The 24,240-nt window shown below is 38.2% G+C and overlaps 1 protein-coding gene across 7 annotated transcripts in view; it reads left to right on the top strand.

Moving 5' to 3' along the window:
- Positions 1 to 24,240, top strand: part of dip2a (disco-interacting protein 2 homolog A) — an 87,864-nt gene that overhangs the window by 43,227 nt on the left and 20,397 nt on the right. For 3 of the 7 annotated variants that reach the window (XM_044131973.1, XM_044131974.1, XM_044131972.1), the window contains exons 2-8: positions 6,410 to 6,481; positions 11,463 to 11,582; positions 11,685 to 11,804; positions 15,643 to 15,906; positions 18,450 to 18,587; positions 20,115 to 20,156; positions 23,146 to 23,265. In XM_044131973.1, coding sequence (XP_043987908.1) covers positions 6,410 to 6,481; positions 11,463 to 11,582; positions 11,685 to 11,804; positions 15,643 to 15,906; positions 18,450 to 18,587; positions 20,115 to 20,156; positions 23,146 to 23,265 — 876 coding nt within the window. The remainder of the gene's footprint in view (positions 1 to 6,409; positions 6,482 to 11,462; positions 11,583 to 11,684; positions 11,805 to 15,642; positions 15,907 to 18,449; positions 18,588 to 20,114; positions 20,157 to 23,145; positions 23,266 to 24,240) is intronic. The other 4 variants (XM_044131977.1, XM_044131976.1, XM_044131975.1 and 1 more) reach the window with 2 other exon arrangements.

Genomic DNA, 24,240 nt, shown 5'->3' with positions numbered 1-24,240 from the left:
TAATGTATTGTGGTGCTAAACCATTCAGTGATTTATAAACTAACAACAGTATTTTAAAGTTCTTCTATCTGTAAGTATTCATGTTTTGAAATTGCTCAGCCATAGTTCAGTTTTGATTTTGATATAGCATCTGTGGAGGTGAAGGCAAAGAGCCCTTCCAATCCCAAAAACGTGAAGCTCCTCACTAAAAATAAATGTTAAAACATGAAAAAGGCAGGCGTTAGAAAGGTGTCTGATAATTGACAAGTTTAAAAAGCATTTTTAACTTGTAATTTTTTTATTAAATTGTTAATGAAAATATTATTTGTTTTACAACAATGATACTCTTGCACCTTTTCTTACATTTAGCCTTTAGTTGTTGGTCATTTCCTTTAACTAAGCGCTAATGAAAATATAAAAATCTGCCAAGGGTATGAATGATTTTACCATCCTAATTAACTACCAGCCTAAAAATTCACAAGAAAATGTATTTTGTTCTATAAAAACTACAGTGGTTATTAATTTACCTCACATATTGAATTCAATAGCTTTGCACAGGATTTTCCCCATAAACCTCCTGAGGGAAGGCGATTTGCCCAGCAGTGAAAGGCCTAAAGAAGCAGACAGGATGTTCTTTTCTCTGAAAGTGTTTGGCTATATTCATTAGCTTTTCGCTACCAAACATTAATTAGCCTAATCATATGCAGGCATTCACTGAACGTGTGTGCCACAGGGCAAATAGGTGGCTAATGTCTAAAATGAAATACAGATGCAGAGGCGCTCAGACATGCAGACATCCATCCCCTCCTCTTCGGAGGAGGCTGAGGAAACCCGTGGGACTCCTGGAGTACTCTATCTCCAGCCAGTCTAAATACAAGGGTGGATTTTCCTCAACATCAAAGGTAGACTAATCTCACCCCTCAGTGGCTTCCTCTGGTTGAATTTATTTTCCCACAAAGCTGTTTTTAGGTAGAAATTGTTGAAGAATTACAATGTTAATCTCAAAGTTACCAAACTCATCCCTCACTTGATATTTCTGATTCTTTGTTTCTTAATCTTCACGTTTGATTTTTGTTGCTCTGCTTTGAAACAAGCTGTCTTCGTGCGGTGTAATCTGACTTGTGTGAACGTGTCATAACAAGCTAATGAAGGCTCTTCACAGTTGTTGTACAGTGGAAGTGCTGTGTGGGATCGGTATGTGGGAAAGGTGGGGGGCAGGGGTCTGCTTTGACACCCTAATCCTGCAGCCAAGCGTGGCTTTGTGGAAACCTTCGCTGGGAGGAGAGTGAACAAGGGACGGATGGAAACGGTGAAAGAGAGAGAGAGGTGGGGGGATGTTTGGAGGGTGGTGATAGCAGAGGGGGTGCTGCGAGTGGAGGGTTAGAGAGAGAGGGAAGGGAGTGATAGGACGGCAGGAAGAGGGAGATGGGGTTCGATCTTTCTCCTGCTCTGACTTTGAAAGGAAACAAAGAATGGCAGAGTGGCCTGATTTATGACAGCAGGATGTGTTAGACTGTTTTAGCTGGTTAGCCTCTGCTGACCCCCTGGCCTCTTATTCTGAACCTTCTTCCATCACTGCTCTGTTTGCTGAAGACATCACCGATCTGCAGCCTCCTCTGGCTTCTGTAAGTTACTCTGCCTGCCTTTATAGTTTGCCACAGGTCTTATGTATGTGTGTGTGGTTTTTTAATCCTATTATTATTAACAAAACTTTTTAGGTCCTAGATAGACTGTAAAGATGCCCTGTGGTGTTGTGTTTTTTTTCTCTCATCTGTATTTTTGCCTTTTTCTTTCCTCATCAGATGTGAATGTCCAAGTATATCCAGTTAAAGTTGGATCAGAAAAATACTTTGCATCCCGATATTCCAGTCCTGCAAATACATATTTGCAGGACTGGAATATCGGGATGCAAAGTATTTCTCTGGTACATACCAAAACAAATTTAAAGATTCAAATGACAGTGACATATAAAACCTAAGCCAAATGTGCAGGAGAGCTTATGCTGACAGACAGCTGGTCACATCTGCTTTTTCTGCCGCAATTAATGCACAAGCCCAGAAAGTAGTTTCTCCCCCTGCCTAAATATTTAGTTGTGGTTTTCTGTGTCTGAAGGGCAGACAGTTTGATTGCTGCCTCAGCAGCGGAGTTGGCACGTTTGTGGGTCAGACTGGCACGGGATCTGACATTGTGGAAAGGGTGGGGCCATCTTTCTGGCTGGTGGTCATTCAAGAAGAGGGGGTTGGAGTCTGGTGCAGACATGAAGGTTTTATTTCAGGGGTTCCAGGATTTCAGTTACAGAGGAAGAACTAATTTATAATGCAATAATTGCAGCACCATATGTTTATAGAATGATTTATATATTCTTGAGGAGAAATTGGTGTTATCACAAACCGGCCACGTTGATTTTGGTTCAGTTTTACTAATTGTTCCTTTTATGCTTCAGTTTGCAAGAGATAGACAAAGAGAACTTAAATGTAGAACTCAGGATATTAAGAATCCCAACAAAATATCCAAATTAATTCAGATAATCATGTGTCAAAAATGGTAAATATAACATAAAACACAATAACTACTATCGTAGCCTGAAAATTAAGCAATCTTCATGTAGAGAAGAATAAATCTACCTGTGTTAATTGATGATAACAAAACAAACGTAAACACACACATAAAAGAATAAACACACTTCAAATGCAGTCCTAGGCTTTCTAAATAAAGCAGAAAACGGGAAATATTGTTTAATGCAAACCTGGAAACATTACTTTAACAATGAAAGTGGTTAGTGCACCTATAATTCCCGAAACCTAAGTAGATGCTGCCAACACTTCCAAATCCATCATATTTCATGACAGACAGCACTTAAAGGCTCAAAAGGATAAACTAGAACAACACTTTGTTCTCCAGGGAGCCTTCCTCTTATCTGCTTTAAAGTCTTGCTCTCTCTCGCTCTCTTGCAGGTACAGTGAACCTCACATTTCTCACAGTGCCAAAGAAAATATATCTTTTTACATCCTCAAACTTCATTGAAAGTTTATCTCTTCTTTACTCATTAGCTGCATCTACTTCGAAGTGTTATCAGTGCAGCCTGCTTTTGTTTAGTATGGTATGTTCATTGATCGGGAAGAGATTTTTGACTTCTGTTGTTTTTTATGTAGAACACACTATTAATTAAACACATGAGAATAGTAGCTATAAAAGAGTCAATGCAACACTCTTTTTAATACTTGCAGTGCAGTCAGGATAAGAACTTTGACGTTACTGGATTATTTTTTATGATGTATTACAGACTTGATCTGTTGCTGCACACAGAGTTTCATGCACACTTTTACATACCGACCGCCTCTGCCTGAGGGTTCTGATTGTCTTTATTGGGTCACAAGTGCAAACGGCTTCACACACACACGTTATCAAATTTAAATTCTGGCCTGGGTGACACAAAGTTTAAGGTAACCACATAAAATGATTAATTTTTTTTCCCCACAGCCTCCAGTAAATAAGATGCTTTCACGTCAGACGGATGGTGTGGAAGTGGACATTTGACAGGAGATTTCTCTTTTTGTTTTTGTTTTCTCTGCTTAGCAGACTGAAGGTGATTGAAAAGAGAGAAAGTGTCTGGAGGTCAGGAGATGACAGGAAGGCTTCTGTGTGTCGTCAGCGAGGACTTAGTGGCTGGGATGATCCTGGAAGAGGTTTGAGTGGAAGGATAAAGGGAACAAAGGAGCAGGCTTATGATTAAGATGGATCCTGACTGAGAGAAGATGCAGTCCTTCAGCTTAGCCCATCCTGCTTATTCTCTTTGATGATATGAGAAAGTCCCTTAGCTCTGTGTCAAGCTTTTGTTTATCTCCCGTCTGACACATTCCTTCTCTGTTTTGTTTTACTGTGTTTCCAATTTTCTAAAGTGCCTAATTTGAGGACTTTTTCTGTACATGGCTCAGAGGTGAAGGTGGTCAAATGTTGTTAATTTACCAGAAGCAGCAGAACCTCCATTCCCACTGTGCAATTTACCATAGTTGCAAAGCCGTCTTCTATCTATCTTTCCATCTGTGTCCTCCCCACCATTCCCATTACCCCTTCATATCCTCATCTCCCGCCTCCCTCTGTAATTCCCCAGTCAGCAGGGCACATATTGACCTTTGAATCCTCCCGTTTTGCTCCTATAGCAGTACTTAAAGGTCTAAGAGAGAGGAAATAGTAATGCACAGATACACATCATTTAGGTGCAAACACAGATGTGCACCCTTCCAGAGGAAATTTTGCAACTCTTTACTTCAAGATGTAGGTCCTGTCCTCACTAAAATGGATATCAAAATCAACTTGTTCAGGTCATGGATGCAGGGAATATCAAAAATCTATGATATTTAGGGAAACAGAGATTAGCCCTTTCCAAACCCATGCAAACAGAGTCTATCTTAGATTTCTTTAATCTGATTTTGGTTTTAACCTTATTGACAGAAGGTGATCATCTCCTGCTCTGACTGCAGCTGAGGGGGACCGCTGGGTGAGGACTGGGTGTGTCTTTGTCCTGAGGAGCGGGTAATGACAGCTTCTGATGGTCGCTGAAACAGAGCAGGAACAGTACAGGCACTCTCACCAGTTTCCATAAGTCTCCAGTGACACCAAAAAGTCACAAGATTCACTGCTGAGGCTTCTCTTCTCTTCTCTTCTCTTCTCTTCTCTTCTCTTCTCTTCTCTTCTCTTCTCTTCTCTTCTCTTCTCTTCTCTTCTCTTCTCTTCTCTTCTCTTCTCTTCTCTTCTCTTTTGTCTAAAAAGTAGCTACATTTAGCTGGTAAGTTGCCAACTTGGCCACTCTGGAATTTATGTTACTGTTGTCTACAGCTTCTGGCACAGAATATGTTTTACAAAACTTTGACTATTTAAAAAAAAAAAAAAGTTTTGGGAAATCAAATATTTAGTGTGGTGTAACAAGGGGCATGGGGTGGGAGGTGACTGCCACACAACATTCAAAACTATTCCGTAATATCTTATGACAAAGTTACTTGTTCTCGGATCAGAAGATTAGTTTTACTGAGACATAACTCCATGGATCAGCGTGTTCTCCGGGCGGCCCGGCCTCGTAGGCCCCAGGCCAGAATTCGGAGCTGTCGCAGAGAATAGTGGGCCTCTATTGTGTGTTTGTCAAACTGGATGGCTGCTGCGGTGTGCAAACAGGCACGCTAGCACGCACACAGGCACTCACTGATGTTCTCACACACGCACACAAACAGAGAATTTATCACCCGAACAAGTCAGTGTCAGGTCAGACGGCTTAGCCTGTGGACAGCATTGCATTGTTGCTGGCCTCCATCTCTCTTGGACATTTAACAGTGCAGGCATTCAGTTGTTACTGGTGACTCAGGAGCAGTGGGAAGCGTTGCAAACAACACCTGCCTTCAAATTATCACACAGTTGTTCCGAAGAGGCTTAAAGAGCAGAGTACTAGCAGAAATTAATCCAATAAGCTGTAAGTAGCGATGCAGAATCATTTACAGCAGCTTGCAAAAGAATTGATGTCAGCGTTGGTCAAATTGTTTCACATTAGAGATTTAATGTGATAGACCAACGCTGAGTAATGTATATTTGTAAAGGGAAAGAAAAATTATACCTGGTTCAACAAATGTTAAAAATTGGAAAAGTTTGTGGAGTGCATTTGTATTTAGCTAAGAAAAAAAAACCCACAGCCTTTGTAAGGTTTGCGAAAAACCATGTAGAAGATATTGCAAATATTTAGCAGAATGTGGTGTCATCTGATAGGACCAAAATGTTCCTTTTTGCAAAATGGTAGTGGCAGCATCAAGCTGTGGGGATGCTTTTTATTCCCTGAAAGGACAGGGAAGCTTGTCAGAGTTAATGGGGAGATAAATGGTGTTAAATACAAGAACACTCAGACATTTTGCATCCAATCTGCCTGAAGAATAATGATTCTTTCTTTTTTCCTGTCTTAATTGTTTTTACAACAATTCTTCTTGGATTCGTTTGATCATATTTAAATTATTGCCTTTTATTCACATGCAGGGGATAAAAAACTGTGTCATGCTTCCATCAGTATTTCTACTTTGGGATGTTATTTTAGGCACTCATAAAAGATCCTTTAAACTCCACTTGCTCAGCTGATATTATTCAAATACTCAGAGGAAATTGTCTTCTCTAGCTAATATTTTAAAAATGTTTTTGTAAAGCTGGTAAATATACTGTGAGTGAATGAAAAGTGTGTATGTCTGAGGTATTTAGCATTCCCTAACCACAACCTGGATCCGGTACCATGTGGTGCCAGTCTAACCAGCCTGGCAGTGTGATCCTGGGGCCATTACACACACCAACATAGACAGAACAGCAAGCCTCAGCCGAGCTAATGACTCATCTCTCTCTGTCCCCCTCCCTGTCTCTTTCTCTCTCTGTCTGTTCCTCTATTTGTCTGTCTTTGTCTGTACAGGGGACATCACTCAGAAGGGCTATGAGAAAAAAAGAAGCAAGCTGCTGGCGCCCTATATCCCACAGATACAAGGTAAGCATCACCGGCCTGTTGGATCGATTCTGTTGAGAGAAGATTTGACTTAGCTCTGGCTGCATGAGTGAATAACAGGGAGGATGTGGGGACCAATGAAATGTGAAAAAACAAAACCTCTTTTACATATTTTGCTTTTCAAACAGTTTTAAAAATAACATGGAACAGTATGTACTAATAAAGTTTTCATAAAGAGCATTTTAACTCAATTATGCTTCGCTCATGTGTTCCTGTAAGTCTGCCTGTGTGCTTCAGCTCAGAGAGCCTTGAATAGGAAAACATATGTGAGATTGCAGTTTTTCTGATTAACAATTAGCTTTCAAAATAAATAGAAAGCCCCATCATTTGTAGTCATTTTAATTTTGGTGTTTTTGGTGAGTGATATATGAATATTTTATGGGGCTGCTTGAAATGCTATTAAACTATTGGTGAAAAGGTTATGTCCACTTCATTGGCATGATAGTTATAATAATTCTGTAATTTTAAGTGGTTGCAGAGAACCCACATACTTTCTGTTGCCATCAGCATTTTTCTGCTGGATTTTTGACCACTCTTCATGGAGGAATTGATGTAGCTCATGTAAATTTTTGGGCCTTTAAGCACAGTCTTCTTATTTCCAATATGGTTGAGGTAAAGATCTTTCCAGTAGTTTAAAGACAGCCTGCTTTATTCTAAATCTGTTTTAGATTTAGATCCTTGTTCTGTTGTTCTGTTTCAGACATCTCGCCGTTGATCTGAAGTGAAGTTGAAGAACTTAGACATAGTCTTTCTCATTCTACCATATCAACTTTTTGTGATGTACTGCTAAAACTGACAATAAATCAGGCCCTTAGCATATTCCTTCTGCCATTATGCCTGTCGGTTCTTATGTTTTAAAACTTTACTTTGTTGGAGGTTAAAGATTCGAATGACAGTGACATATAAAACCTAAGCCAAATGTGCAGGAGAGCTTATGCTGACAGACAGCTGGTCACATCTGCTTTTTCTGCCGCAATTAATGCACAAGCCCAGAGAGAAGCAGATGCAGAGAACCTCCAAAGATGTTTGTCGTCAGTGTGGAGAAATAGTTCAATCTTTGCCTTATAGACCATCAAACCTTTGACCATATTCATTTAGCTTCATATTTAATATGTGCTTGGAGTTGTTGACTTTTCAGAATGATCTTAAAACTGTTTTTGGAACGGACAAATCAGACTGATATAGCTTCTCCAGAACCCTGAGACACGAAGCTTGAGCCCAAGATTTGTCATAAGACATTAACTCGTTCATTTAAACATTACCTTTTCCAATAGGTGTCAAAAAATCAGGTGAACTGCTATCAAAGATTTGTTCATTGCTTCAAAAGACTGCAACTCACTAATATTTCAAATATTGACGGAAAGGCCTCACTCAGCTGGTCTTATTGTACAAAATATTTTGATTCCTTTGTAGAATTTCGATGATTTGTTTTCTAAAATGTGAAACTAGAAATATGTCTTAGCTTTCAAAATGTTAGTATTTTTTAGTACGCTTAATAAGTTGCTTTTTTACCCAAAAGAGTTACTGACTCCTGTCTTTGATGCACAAAATTGCAAATTGTAAGGATAAAACACATAGAGAGTTTTAGGAGCTTACAGGCATAAAATAAAGACATGATAGAAAAAAATTGTGGCACAGCATATTATTCTCTCATTACTGACATCAGAGAAAAACGTGTTTAAAGGGTTTTAAACCAGCACTTGTAATACAAAAGTGTTTTGTAATAAATTGTACCTAATTTGATGGGTCACAGTCAATATAATAACAGTATATTTATATCAAAGAACTGTATTTATCCCTGTTTTGGAGGCAGATTTTGCCTGCATTTGAAGTGAATACCAAAAGTTGCCACTGCGCCATCTTCCATCTGCTCCTCATAGTTTTCAGTTCGGCCTGCTCTGACAGGCGTGAGTGGAAACCAGAGTGTACCGTGGGCTTCCAGCTCCAGGCTTTCCACTGGAATTAGCAGGACTGTTATTTAGCTTGGTTGGATCATTTTCTTCATTCTCCCGATCCATCACTTTTTGTTAGTTTTGTGTGATTCTTTGTTTAATCTTTTTGAGTCCAAAACCAAAACGGTTAATTTAAGTCAGTAGCATGTGTCCTAAAACTTTGCACATGGGTTTTGGATTTCATAAGAAATTATTAAGAAATCAAAGAATCTGGTTAAGATTTAACAGACACAGAGTGAAAACTATTCAGGATATTGTGGGCTCCTAAAATCTCAAAAGCTGTTCCCCTTTTTTCTTTGATTTATTGTTGTTATCCTTCAATATTTCAGTATATGTTTGTTTTTGTGTAAAAAGCTGTTCTGTGTCGCATTTCTGAAATGTGTCATATATATAATTTGTGTTTTAATAGAAAATGCAAGTTATTTAGAAAAAACTGCCTTTTTCAGGTACAGAAACATGCAGATATAGAAACATAAACTTTCAAATTCAGAAGATTCTAATAAGAACAAAAGATTTTAAAATCTCTGCAAACATGCTTGCAAAAACTGGATTATATTAGAAAAACTGAAAGATTGCTTTGAAACAAATTATGATTATTATTGAATATATTATTATTCTTTATGTTTCACCAAATAGGGTCCCGGATGAGTTAGATCACTTTTTACAAAAGCAAAGCTGATTTTCTTTTGATGTTTCCCAATGTAAATAACTCGATGGGAGGGAACTTTTGTTAGGTTGACATGTTCTGCTGACCTCACCAACACACTGCAGGGCCTTCCTGTATTTTGCTATGCAGCTGGGGAACCAAACAACAGTTGGTCAGGACACTCTGTTGGTGCTGACCAATAGAAGTTGGTCAGCAGGCGGTGAGCACGCTTTAACTTCCTGAGGAAGTTGAGCTTCTGTTGCTCCTTTCCCCGTTGGTGGGGAAACACGCCTAGATATGAAAAATATTTTCCTTTTGTGAGCAAAGGGATGAAAAGTTCTTGAATTCCTGGGATTTATAGATTTGTAATACTGAAAAGAATATACAAATGAGGTGCCTTTATGATTTTTGTTTTAAGGTTTCATATAGAAATTGTAAAGTTGTTTCTAGCATATTGGAGTATGCAACTTTTCATTGTACAACCACATGCAAGAGCATATAACTTAACTTTCGGAAATGTCAGAAGAAATTTGATATAATATAATAGTCAAAATGAAATACTAAGTAATATTTGAGTAGTAAAAACTGTCAGATGCTTTTCCATTTCCGGTACTCAAAATAATGTCTGAAGGCTTTTTTTATCTGTAAAAGGTAGAGACTATGTTTGCATTGATCTAGATTTTAATAATCTCCTGCTGCTCATTGATGTCAATAACTGCTGACACTACCTTGAATAAAATTGAATATTACATTTGATTACTGAGGAATAAACCTTTAAGAGCATAAATTCACTTTATTCTTCTTAAGCACGTTTTTAAAGCTATCACTTTACAGTTAGCGACATAAAGTACATTGATTTCATCGATGTAGCTTTTGTTTGTGACTGCAACTTCTTACTCGATTTTTGTCAGAAACCAGTCATATTTGGTATGTAGGAGGAGATACACAGACATGCATCATTATGACTCACAGCAGTAACCAAGTGCTGTCTTGAGACAGGTGATATAAATTCATCAGTGTGCGCTGAGAACCAATAAAGACATCTGCTGTGACCGAGCAGACCCCTGATTGGCTGAGTGTTGTGTTTCTGGGTGGGGTGTTCTGCCCAGCAACCGGGTCTACCGTCCTGGCTTGCTTTATGGACCTGTTTGCCTTCGGGAGATGCGGAGAGACTGTTGTGTGACCGGACTGTCAGAGCCACGAAGGGGCATATATTAACGTGTGAAGGCATACACTGAATGCCAAACACACACTATCGGTCTATGAATGTTTTATGTTTTCAGTGTTGTATCTCATATGTTTAATGCTCATTTGACAAAATCAGAAATGTACATTTAATTGAATTATGCAATTAAGCTCTGCGGTGTGTCTGCTGCTGCTCTCTGAGAGTCGCTGACCGCGTAGAAATAATTGATTCTTGTTTAGCTACCACTGAAAAGCCCTGCTGTTAGATAGCTGGATGGATGGATGGGTGACTGATAGGCCAGGTAAATTCAATATGTTGCAGGCTAAATGGTTTACCAGAAAGCTGCCAAATGCTGTAAAGCAACAGGGGTTACAAGAATGAACTGTACAATAAGGAAGCAGGTCAGTGATAAAGCTGTGAAGACATTAAAACAGGTTTAGGTTGTATAGGTTCAATATCCCAACCGACACTCTGTTTTGAATATTATTGAACTTGAGTTATTTAGCAAAAATGACCGAAAAGTGAAGTCCATGGCAGAGGCATATCTTACAAGATGTGCAACTATAATTTCAGCTTAGGGGTTAAACAAAGTAATGACATGGGGTGGCTCAATATGGAATAATGCTTCACTTTTCAGATATTCATTTGTTAAAGAAAAGTTAAAATAAAATCCCAGTAAAATGCACTGAAGTTCTTTGATTGCGTTGAGTGTGGACTGATGCAGCATGTTCAAAGTGTGTGAATACTTTGTGTGGTTTGAAGGAAGAAGTGAAGCCAGTGATTGGAAGATTGGTGTTGAAGGTTTTAGGTTTCTCCTCTGGTGCTAATTAGTAAATATTTAATGTGTGCTCTTTCTGGACAGTCTTGGTATCTAATCATCTCCTTTCAGTTACATCTGTGAAATCTGTATTTACTTTATTTGGAAAACTTTGATTCAGTTTTTAAAGCTGTAAGAGAGACTGGTTGAGTCAAATACTTTCTAATTTTCAAATTGATAAATGCAAAGAAAGCAGACTAAGTATTAAAGGATTACATTTATATGATAAAAAATAAATCTGGTTGAAAAATAATTAGCGCACTTGATTCCATTAAGAGGACTTTCCATAAATTGATTAATGTACCATTATTCAATTGATGTTTTGTTTCTTTCTACAAACTTCAGTTCTGTTTTGTCTGCAGGCGTAGATCCATCTTTGCAAATTGACAACAGGATCCAGGCCTCCTCCCAAGTTGTTCTACCAGTTTCCAAACACAACAAGTCCCGGGCTGGCAATGCCCGTGATGAGCGCTTCAGATCTGGTAAAAAAAAAACAAAAAACAAAAAAACAGCTCAATCTTTAAAAAATCAAAATGTTGACTGCTTCTTTTCTACAATCACCTAAAACAAACAACTTTCTGTAGATCTGCACACAGAGGCCGTCCAAGCTGCTTTGGCAAAGTACAAAGAGAGGAAAATGCCAATGCCCTCAAAGAGACGATCTGTGTTAGTTCAGTCTTCAGTCGAGGCGTGCACTCCACCCGGTGAGTCTCCTTCTCCAACTTCACCTGAGCTAAAGCGAACTCCTTATGTTTGAGATATCCATGTTCTCACTGGAGCTTCAATCCCATGAGCACTGGAGTGTGGGATGGTGACCCTGATTTGCTCTAGTGATTAATAAAGATGTTGCCAAGTATTTGCCTCTGGAAAGAAAGTGTGTAGTTTGATGAATGTGTTCATTCTTTGTGACTACAAAGGACTCAGTTCTTGACGTCGTGTTCCCAGGCCGACCTTCCCACATGTGCTGCATCATGGAGGCGTTATCAGATTTTTAACTTCATCTCTCAATGTCGACCTTTTGCCTGTTTTTATAACTGTTTGTATTGTGTGGGCCAGTTCATTTGAGCTTTAGATATTTTATTTCCTTTTTACATCTTTCTGCTTTCAAGGCCCCGCTCGGTACTTTCATATTTCTTCTAATTCTTCAGTGAATAATTTGTGTTTGATTTGTTAACAATGTCTCAAACGCTGCTGTGCCTTTTATTATTGGTGTATGGGTGGAAGGAGAGAGGGAGAGCTGGAGCCTCAAGGCTTAAATTAAAAGAGAGGACATAACAGAGGAGCATATAACCAGATGAAGATCTTCAACAGTGAAAAGAAAGAGTGAATGCCTTCAAACTCTGGGGTTTTTATTGTTCTCCGTTAAGGTATGTGAGCATACTTTAAAAACCAAGAGCATACTTTAAGATTCAGGTGTTCTTGACCAACTGGACAATACCTTTGAAATCCGCCTGTCCTCTGTAGTGGCCTTGAGCTTAACAATTTCAGGAGTAAATTTGCATCAAACAAGGTTGCATGAATGCTCCCTCCCAGTTTAGTTGTCATAGCAGCCATGTTCCTATTCACAGGATTCAATTTATTCTCATTTGCCTTGATCATAAACCTAAATTGTGGCAACATGTTTAGTTTAAATTAAACATGCATCCATCATAGTGTTGTGTCTACTTTCACAATTTCAGGTTTTCCTGAAGCTTTGACCCTCCAATATTGATTATGCATTACCATTTAAGAACTGATATACATATATATATATAAGAAGGCATTAGAGCAGGATTCAAAGTATCTTCTTAGCCTTCCTTTCATGACAAGTAATTAGTTAATCTATATCAGGACCGTAAATCAAAGTTTTGTTAACCAAAACCAGATTTGGAGAAAACATGTTAGTCTTTCTTTAGAATTTTATATTAGCAATTAGCACAATTAGCATAAAAGGAGCAATCTTTGTGCACCTATTATTGTGCATAGATTATCAATACAATTTCAGTTCCAGCATGTTCTGTGGTAAAAGAGGTTGTAAGCTCACATGGATAAAACTGAGCAGTTTTGCTTTACTCTATACAACCTTCCTGTTATCTGCTTTATATCAGCTTCTCTCTCGCTCTCACTGCTGGAATAGACAGCTGACATGTCTTGAGATCTTGCAATTGGCCACAGTTTATTCTTTGAAAAGCTTTACTGAACTATTATTTCAGCTCTATGGCAGGAATTTCCAAAATATTACAATTTATTGAAAAAATATTTGTTCAATACTCTTTGTTCTTTGTGAACAGTGAAAGTATATGAACAGACAAATGAACAGAAAAGATTGAATGTGTTTGATTTATTTATTTATAGTATAATTTGAGATTCACAAGAAAACATTAGAAAGCTCTCTAATTGGCCACCTGCTGTTTGATAGATAAATATTGTAAATATTTCAGCCCAAATCAATTTTCTCCTCAGTATATTTCTGACTACGTACTGCTGTTACTTCATTGTTCTGCTGTCCAGCAGCAGAACCATCTACAGTGACTCTTTAGGTAAATTTGGATAATTTCAGTTTCTACATCATTTAATTTCCTGTTGGGATGAATTAAATATTTTTGAATATTATTTGAAATTAATGTCTATTTTATATTTGATAGCTACACCACTCCTCATCCTAGTTCACTTTGGAAAAATAGTTGTGCAGATTATATACATTTCTTCTATATTTAACCAGGTGCATTTAGCTTAGGAAAAATTATAATGATCATTATAAGGAAATTGAATGTTAATATTTGCACATAGTTTCAGTGTTGCTCCCATTTTCTTCAGGTTATGAAGAGGTGCTTTCTTTGGCATTATTTACCACTACATAGGAGTTTTACTATTTTGTTGTTTGTTTGTGGGAAGACATATACCACTGGCGCAATAACTGAGGACTCAGTTATAGTCTGTTTTACCTCCTTTTTTATTGTATGTACTTATGACTGCTTCTACAACCCTGTAGTCTGACCCAGACACTTTCTCTTTGTACATAACTTTGTCTCCTGGTGACATATATATGCCTTCTACCTTCAGCCTCCCTGTTTATACTTTAAATTTATTCCCTGACCCTCTCCTTCCATCCCTCGCTCGCCTAACTGTGTCAAAGTTACTGGAGAGTGAGGGAGAGCAAAGACGGACAGAGGGATAACAAACAGAATTATATATGTGAGATAACCCACATGAGCCCTGCGATGGCAGAGACATTAAATTGGTTCATTCTAATTCCACCTCCTCCGTCCTTCTTCTGACAGCCTCGACAAAACCAAATATCAGCTTAAAGCGGGCAGCAGCAGTTTTTAATAGCGTCTCAGCTGGTGGACTTGTCTTGTTAATATATTCTGTGGGTGATTAGAAAGAATAATCATCTGAAGACGTTTTAGGAGAAGAATATCCATCAGGCATGTGCTGATCACACACAGGGTTGAAATCCGTCTTCTAAATCCTTCTGTTTTCTTAATGCCTGTCTCTCACTCTCTGTGGGTAGTTTTTGTAATTCATTAATGCTTTGTTATGCACAGCAGGTTGAAAATCTTTCATCTAATATTTTAAGATGTTTGAAGGATTTTTGTATTTTTCTTTAAAACCTGCACCGTTTTCACACTGAAAGAGGAATGGCTGGAAAAACTCTGGCTTTTCCTTAAAATTATTTTTAAATCTTTTTTTTCTCCCTACTGCTTAATCCTCTTGTTGAACTCATGTCTGCAGAACATCAGTCAAAAGAAGCACTTCTGTTTTTCAATCTATGTGAACCTATTTGAAGCAGAGACGTGCTTGGAAGATGAAAATGAATCTATTCATTCTGAATTATCCTGATGCTGCTTTGAAGGTTTTCATGCTTATTTTTGATGAGACCAACTGTTCTCATCTAACAGTTGATCTAAACAGAGAAACTGGCTTTGATTTAACTCAACTTATGTTTTTTTTTTCTTTAAAGCTGAACTCTATATGCCTTCATGTATTTAGTATTCTATATCAAAATAGTATTGGATTGTTCTTCCAGTTTTTTCAAAAAGGAAATAAAACCCATGTCTAGACACTTGTTTTTTTGTGTTAGTTCATCTGAAGGGAGTACCAAGAATGGTGAGACAGGTGTCTGTTTTTAAACAAACAAAATGGGGTCATGAACAGCACTGATCTGCGCCATAGCGCTCAGTGGAAACAAGGTGTTATGTGAAACACTTTCCTGATATCGAACATGAGTTGTCTTTACTCAGTGACAACATTCACACCAGAGATTGTTACCAGGATCTCTCAAACAGGAAAAAGATTATTTTTAAATTTGGTCTTTTAAATCAGTGACCTTTATTTACTGTGACTTCTACCCTCTGCAATACACAGAGATCCAATAAATCAAATATTTTTTGTATTTTTATAAACTTTTAACTGAAAATCATTAGATTCCTGCAAAAAGTCAGCTGGCATCCTATTTCATCTTCCTCCATTTACCCCTAGTGACTGCATGGATGGTGTTGTTTTTTTTTTTTTTCTTTCCTGCTCTTCTGACTCACCTCTGTTTTGACCTCTTCAACACAGACACCTCGTCAGCGTCAGAAGATGAAGGCTCGCTGCGACGGCAGGGACGCCTAGCCACATCCACGCCCTATCAGGGTCACAGTCACCCAGCAGTCGAGCACTGGTTCAACCGGGTCATCCAGGGCTCGTCCACCTCCTCCTCAGCCTCATCCACCTCATCCCACCCAGGAGGCAGATCTGTCACCAACAGCGCCACTCACGCTGCTCTCAACGCCAACGCCACTGCGACCGCACTAGCAGACCTCATGGCACACACCCAGCTAGGTCAGTCTCGTATCTCAGTGTTTATTTTTGCAGATGCAGCGATACACACACACACAATGATTTGCAAAGTATTGCTTGAACCATAACGCATTCAAATTTCAGTATGTTCTTGTCAGTCTTCTTTGTAAAATAGCTTGAGTTCAGTCAGATTGAGATTGTGGTAATCCATCTTCAAGAATTTCAGTTAGATTTTGGTCTGGACTTCAACTAGGCCACAAACCCATCCTACTGTAAGTCTGAGTGTATTTTTATGTTTGTTGTCCTGTGGAATGTTGCTACCACTGTGATTCACCATAAAATCTGGGTTTTCACCACACACATGTTTAGCATGTAGCTCAGAAATTTGTGAGACTTACCTGCTTCCAAAAATCCAAATAAAATACACAGAAGTTTGTGATTGTAGCCTGAATATAGGAAGGGATATTCATATGCAAAGCAATGAATGCACAATTGGACCTTTTCTTGTCCCTGTTTGGTGTTTTCAGTCGATGTTTTTTGGGGAGGTCAGCACTTTTTAAGAACATGTGAGAGGTAAAATCTTCATGTTGAGTTTCTGTGCAACAGATGGAGTCAGTGATTGGCTTAAATCAAATTTTTCAAATTAGTGGCCACTGTCTAACTGTTAGTCATGTGAAGAAGCTCTCTGTCGTATCACAGCCAAATCCAAATCTGCTTGCTCTGGTTGCCATAACAGAGCTGTTTAATGAGATTCACTTTATTTATCGCTAAATGTTTCATCACGATCTGGTTTCTTCTGACCTCATCTGTGTGTGTTTGCTGGTGTGAGTCTGTGCTCGGCCATATTCTATCAAGATAGAGATGTCTTCTCCTTCTCAAGGTTGCTGTTGTCATAAAGTAGCCAGAGTGACTGCTGCTGTTAGAAGCTGTAAATAAATGTCCAATGTTACCATGCTCCTTCTCTCCCGTTAAATACTCGGTGTGTGTATCACTCACCTTACCACGAGGCACTTACTGCTGATATACCATCACACGAAGGCAGCAGCTGAAGGTTGTGTGGATGGAAATGCACAAGAAACTGGATTTGTGGGTTTTAAGGCACATCTTTCAAGACAAATGCTGATGATGCAGTTGTTTTGAACTCATATCCATTGAGATACACCATCAATTTATTTTCATCCTTATTTTATTTCACCACAACACTTAAAAAAATGTCTGTTTAATACCTCAGTTCAACTTCAAAACTTTCCTTATTTTGTTTGTCAAGCAATTTTATTTTGACCTAATTTAACTCCATTTTTTAGCTATTTTTTCTGACAAGCAACAAGTTATGTGATTTTTGTGCCGTGGTGAGCCACACATATATTTAACAGCTGTAGATTTTCTTCTGGAGACCCCTCACAGAGCCATAAATATGTAGAAGAGACAGAACAAGAGTTTAATTCCACACTTTGGAAACATGTCAGATTTTAATCAAAAGGCTGATGACTATTTTTCTAAGTGGAAATATAGGTCAGCAGATAAAAGCATTAAGCTGTGACTTTTCAGCATGCACTTTTGCTACAGTAAATAGTTCTAAAGACGTGCTGCTATGTTTGGATGTTGTCTCTTCCCTCCTCATCTTCCACACATTTTTCTCTGCGGTCTGGTGGAAAATACCAACGGGATGCCTGGAGCCAATCCCACAGCTACACATGCCACCCCTGTGGATCATCTCTAAGATGTTTCAGGACTGCTGTGCATATGTGGGGGGAAAAAAAGAGTTTTAAAGATGTAGCACTTACACAGGGATTTGGAACCAGATTTGGAACCAGATTACTATTTTCTAGAAATAGTAGCAATTAGTTGTATTAATTATTTTAAGTAAATAATATTGGGTTAATTATATTGGAGTAAAAGTATGTCGATGTTAACCAACTTGCAAAACTTATTGGAATTTCTTAACTAGCAATAAGTTAAGACTATAATAATATACACAGACATGTGGTTTTAGGTATTTCTTCCCACTATTTACACCAGGCAAGGAAATGTTAATATAATAAAATCAAATGTGAAGTCTGTGTTTGAACTAAACTAATTGCCCAAAACCTTTATTTCATTTCAATGTAAATGCATCACAAAACATGCTGTTAATCTGATTGCAGATCACAAAAGGAGCAGTTTTATGTTTTGATGCCTTTAGTTGATGCATAAAAAGATTTTTCAAGATTTGATGAAGGCAAAATTGGCCTATTTAAATATCCTACTGACAGCTTGGTGCATCACAAATCACCAAGACAAAGAGTTTGTTCAGAAATGGAGGTCCTTTGTTGAGCAAATGTTAAACTTTAATATGTTAAAAAGAGTTATTTGAACATTGAATGTTCGTGTTCTTTGTTTTCTGATCAGCCTAAATGTTCAGTTAAACAATCCTTCAATAAAGCTGTCATCCTTTCCTGATCTTCTGTGGAGTCACATCTCAAAATGAATCCTCATTACAGCCTCTAGGTTCTGTCTAAAGACAAATATGTCAGGACAGAGTGTTTCATAATGACAGCCCAAAGTACAAGCTGACCTTTTAACCCCAGACACCCCACTCATCACAGATAACCACTCAGCACCCCCCGACGTGACGGGGTTGTCCGAGCGCTCTTCGATTCACCTGGAGCGGCCCCAGGTGGGCTCGGTCCGAGCCGTTTCCCGCAGCTACAACCACCATGCCAGCATGATGGAGACCGCAGATGGTGAGTTTCCTCCTCCTCAGCCTCACTCGCACACACAGAGCTTCTCCTCCCTGCTGTCTGTCCCTCTGTCCAGCCCTCCATCCGTCAGCTTTTCTGACAGGCACAACTGACCCCGCTAGCTGACCCTCTCACTGTGTCATGGAAACAGCCTCTCCAACCCCTCTGGAAAACTCACAGCAATTTTATCTGCAAATATTGTTACTAATAATTCAGCAGAGATAATTATGATAATTAGAGGAAGGAAATAATTTCTTTTTAAGGGCTTTAAATAGAAAATTATAACTTCATACAAGAGTAGCTAATTATTTGTGTTAGTGTTGTATGTACTAATCACTGTTAAGGTGCATCTTTTGATGTGCTGATTAAATAAACAAAGCATTCATACCCTTTTAGGTTTTCTACATTTGGTCACATTCTGTAATAATATTTTGTACAGCACTTTGGTGCTGTTTTAAACTTGCTTTTAAAGTGCTATCTAGTGCATTCAATATTGTTTTATGTGATAGACAAACACACAGTAGACTATAATTGTGAAGTGAAAACAAGTAAAGGATACTGATTTTCTGATCATATTCATATTTTTGTGATTCAAAAACTGAAAAGTGTGGCATGCATTCAGCCCCGCTGAGTTATTGTTTTATAGAGCCACTTTTTCCTGCAGTTACAACTACAATATATTTGTGGTAAGTGTGTACCGACCAGCTTTACTAATCTAGAGACTGAATTTTTGCTCATTGTTTGCAGTCAGATTGGACAGAGAAGATCTCTTCAAATGAAGTTTCACGTTTTGCTACATATTCCCAAGTGGATTTAGGTTTAAAATTCTTGAAAACTATGTTGGTTATTTTTTTTCCCCACTTATCAATTCTTTACTAATTTGTGACAGTCTATCATATTAAATCTCATGAAAATGACAAAGAGTAAAAACACTCAAGGATTATTAACACTTTCTCAAAGCACTTAAAGGTATAACTCTGTTACCAATAGCGATGGTGTCTGTCTGTGTGATGGATAAAATATATGTATTTATTAGCAAGCAATATACATAGTGCTACTGCAGTGTTTTTACAATTCATATCAATAATATGTAACAAGTGTACCTGTCTTAAAAACAGCAGGAAGAATTAAAGTTAAACAAGTTTTCATCAGAAAATGACAACCCTGTCATATAGTAAAAATGGATCCATCATCCTCTTGACATTCCTTTCTTCTTTCTGTTAGTCATTCATCAGCATTTTAATAACATGACAACCTAAAAACCACAGCACAATCAGCAGAGTCTTACTGTACCGATGCAGACTATCTGCTAACAGATATTAAACATCACTTCACCCACCCAGTGTTCTGCAGTGAAGGTAGATGTTCAATGAGTGCATTTATAAGATGTATTCATTGCCATGTTTTCTCATTCTGTTGTTTGCTATCACAGTCTGACTTATGCAAGGCAGCCAGTAGATTTCTCACACATTCAAGCACAGAAGCTTGGTAGGATTGTTTCACTGACACGTTGATATGTCTCTCCTCCAGGCTGTGAGTGGGGAGGTGACGGATCCCTGACTTTAATCGATGGTATTTATAATTGTTCCTCCAGTTCTGTGGCAGGCTGGCGTTTGAGCACTAAGCTGCTTGCGTATTGATGTGTGTGTGTATGTGTGTTTTTGTAGTTCTGCCTTTGCCTCTGCTGTTAGGTTGCCGCTTTGCTTTGTAAAAGTATTTGAAAAGCTGAAGTGTGGAATACAGTGTGCTCGCTTGACTGTGTTTTTAGCCTCTTCTAACCCAGCTGATTTCTGTAGAAGAAGACAGTGTAAACAGATGGAACTGGTCATCCAGCCTTGTGAATATTTAACATATTGCCATTCTGGTTCCTTCGCTCAAAGTGATAAAGCTCAGAGCCATCAGTCTATGTTTCTCACTGAAATGTGTGACACCAGCCGGTTAGCCTGTAGCTCTACAGATGCTTCAGCGATGGCGGCTGTCAGTCACTGCTTCCATTTCAAAACTCATTCATTAGCCACACATTGAGTTCAGTCTTTCTGCACCCCTAGTTAGGGTTTGTAACAAGTCTAAATTTAAATAAATGTTTTATTTCAGTAGAACAATTTGAAACTGAAAATGTATTCAGTGGGAAAATGAAATAAAAGAAAATATTATATGTGGCACAGTTATTGGTAACCAAGCATTTTCTTTTCAATTATACTTTAACTTTTAAGTTGATTTTCTAGGAATGTCTTACTTATCAGTAGCTTTCAGTGGTTCTTTGGTTTAAATGTGACATCTGACCAGTTTCTGTTGGATGAGGAGCCACATTTATGTTTCTACTACACACAGTGAGCAGGACGGCAAGGGAGGTAAGTAAAATATTTGCAGCTGTCCTTCACAGAAAGGCATCCTCTTTGGATCACCAAGTCTCCTCCAGGTGCTGCCTGCATGTCAAATGGTTGGGAGTGAAACCTTTTTTATCCTACCATGCCAAATGTAAACATGTGGAGCTTTCTTAATTCTACTGGAAGCATTTGTTTTAGACATATGAGACTAATGGTGCGTCATCTTTATACTCAGAAATTGGATTTTTCAGTTGTCAGTCATAAGTAAAGCTTCTAGAAGTTAAAATGCTGACCAAGAAAGTCTCTCAGTGGTCTCTGGTTCTGGATCCATTGTGGGTTTTGTGGATTTAATGATTTAGTGAGAAATGCAGGTGTAAACTGTTTATTAGCACTTTTGACAGTTCGTCTATTCAAACCAGTGGTGCATAGCACTCGTTAGCTTCTAACACATACTACTGAGAGATATGCTGTACATTGTTATGCCCAATCGGCGTATATTGCTGAATATGGTTAGCACCGAAACAAATAGCATATCTTTGTGCTTTTCCGACTTGCAACTAGAACAGGCTTAACTTGGATGTGACGTCATTCAGAGATCAGAGCTCTGAATGGGAATAAATGCTAAACAAATGGATTGGCCTGAAACAATCTCTTTAGTCCAAGTGTTTTAAGGACAAGTTTGTTTCTTATATGTGTTCAGCTTTCTAGAAGAAGCTACTAAAAACAGCTGCGGAATATTCAATTAATTTATTAATTCATGCCCTTGGTTTCAATTGAAACCATAATAAACATCTCCAAATTGGAACGATACTGCATTTTAATTACAACCTGGGGCACTGTGGTTATAGTATAGTTATAATCCATGACTGAAAATGGTCTACACATCAAATGCACCTACACAAATCAGACGTCTTCTGTTTGAATATACTGTGAAAACTAGAAAACCTAACTGCATCAACAAATATGGGGAAAATGAAACTATGTATTTATGAGCCATTTTTGTGTCAGAAGTGGTTGGAACAGTCTTGTGGCTCAGACCCGCAGACACGGTCAGGACCTTGAAATATTTCTGACAGATGGAAGTAACACATGTTGGTTTATTTGGGTTTGTTAACAGTAATTGAAATTTAGCAGAACACAGTTGTTATACCTTAAATGCATCTTTATTATACTTTGGTTTATTAGTCTAAGCAATATAAAGTTTCTGTTGAAAGATTTCACATTTTTCTTTACACCAAAACCACTCTTTGAGGCATAAATTACTAAAGTCATATACAGATTAATTATAGTGCTTTAATAGATGGGTCCTGGTTGGCTTTGATATTAGTGATCAGGGCTCATTAATTGGTGGGATTTATGTCCCTTGAGCACCGGGTCTTCCTAATTGGCCAATCAGGGGCTGCTGACCCCCACACATTAACTCCCAGTACATCTGTGCCCACATAAAGAGGCAGCATCTGTCTTACTCAGGGCTTTTATTATAAGATAGATGCAGCACGCTGTGTACAGCTGTGGCTTTCAGCTCCCTTGGCTGTCTGGAATGTCTAGCAAAGCCCCCCTTTTCATAATTTAAGGGTGAAATTAAATGGTGAATGTATTGTCTGATAAATCTAGTCTGAGAAGCAGTACTTGAAGAAAATCTAACAGGACATCGGTCCTCATTTGTATTCAGTTTGTTGTCTCTGTGCTTTGTCTGCTCTTACATTTGATTTTAAAGTGTTGTCATGTTTACCATATGAAAAGTATGCATGTGTATTTATTTATGCACATTCAAACTAATGATCTACTGATTCTGATCTGTTTTAGTATGTGTGATAAGGACACCTTTATAGACATTTTATAATTTACATGCCACAGAGAGGACATCTTTGTTGCTAGGCAGCAGGAGGTGGCGTGCTGTTTTTACATTTATTTTTTTGAGGTTTACTTGTATTTTTAGAGATTCCTGGCTGAATGTTTGACCTCCAGGTGTCGGTTCCTCTGTTTTGTTGTCATGCTGCAGTGTGACAGCTCATTGTCCTCTAAATTGCACCAAACCACCTGGCTGACCTTTTCCCCTATCTATTCTATGCTCTTTTCATTGCTTCATCAATCTGTGCATCTACACATCCCACCACTGCAACATCCCTCCTTGTTTATGTATTTCATGCTCGTTTCCCGTCACATTTCTGCTTTGCCTTGTTTACGTCTACCCTCGCTTCTTACCTCTCACTCCCTTCAAACTCATTTTATAGGTGTTCCTGTCAACAGTCGTGTCTCCAACAAAATCCAGCAGCTGCTCAATACATTAAAGAGACCAAAGCGTCCACCATTACGTGAATTCTTTGTTGACGACTTCGAGGAGCTTTTAGATGGTAAGATGACCTAAAAGTAATTGTTTTCGCTACTAACCAAATTATTTCCAACCTATTAATTGGATTCTTGACCTATAATTCTTCAAGTTTCGCATCTCTAGTCCAAACAGATACCTCACTTAAGGTTTTTTTTTTTTCCATTATGCTTCCCTGAAATTATATCCTTCAGATCTTTTAGGAACACTTAATCTCCTGGACTGTTTGTTGTATCCATTCTCACTACCATTCAGGACCAATTACTCTTAGAAGATTGTTTCTCCTATAATTACTGCTTGCAGAAATATGTAGAATGCATAACTACATCAAAGAAAAAACTAGTACAGATCATATAAAAATGCAGCCAAAGTCATGAAAGAGTGATGACATTGTGTTTGTAACAACAAGTTGGAACATTGGTGCATAAAACAATGTCCACAATGGACATAAATGTGGTGGGAGTAAACCAAAACTCATGGAGTGAAGATTTATATTATGTTATTTCCAGGAAGGAGAGCAAAGTGAAGACACACAGTAGCTTGGAGATCTAATCTTATGGTCTGATTTAAAAGCATTCTGTTGTAAACCCAGTTAAACTGCAATTCAGCACAGAGGGTAGTGACAACTTTTTCCAAAAACTGTAATGTCTTAGCACTAAAATCCAGGTGGCATTCAACTAAACAAATTCTATTTCTGACCAAATTCTACTCTGATCTAAACAGGGATGCATAAGCACATTACTCTTAAAAACTGTCATCTAAATAATTTATATTTTGTAGTCAGACTGCAGCTGCCTTAACACAGTCTTCTTCACAGAAAAGTAGATTTTGCAGCTGAGGCCATTGTGGCAAAAAACAACAGGAGGATTGTCTATAGAGAGGATATTAATTTAACACTCTCTGGACATCAGCAGATATTTGATATTGACTGTGAACATAAAACGTAAAAACTGCTGTCAAAGAAAGCATATGGTTTCGAAACCTTATGCTCACAAATAGC

The sequence above is a fragment of the Gambusia affinis genome, linkage group LG11 (genome assembly GCF_019740435.1).
Source record: "Gambusia affinis linkage group LG11, SWU_Gaff_1.0, whole genome shotgun sequence".
Classification (NCBI taxonomy): Eukaryota; Metazoa; Chordata; class Actinopteri; order Cyprinodontiformes; family Poeciliidae; genus Gambusia; species Gambusia affinis.
Note: the sequence above shows the minus strand (reverse complement) of the source record. Positions and strands in the feature narration are given on the sequence as shown.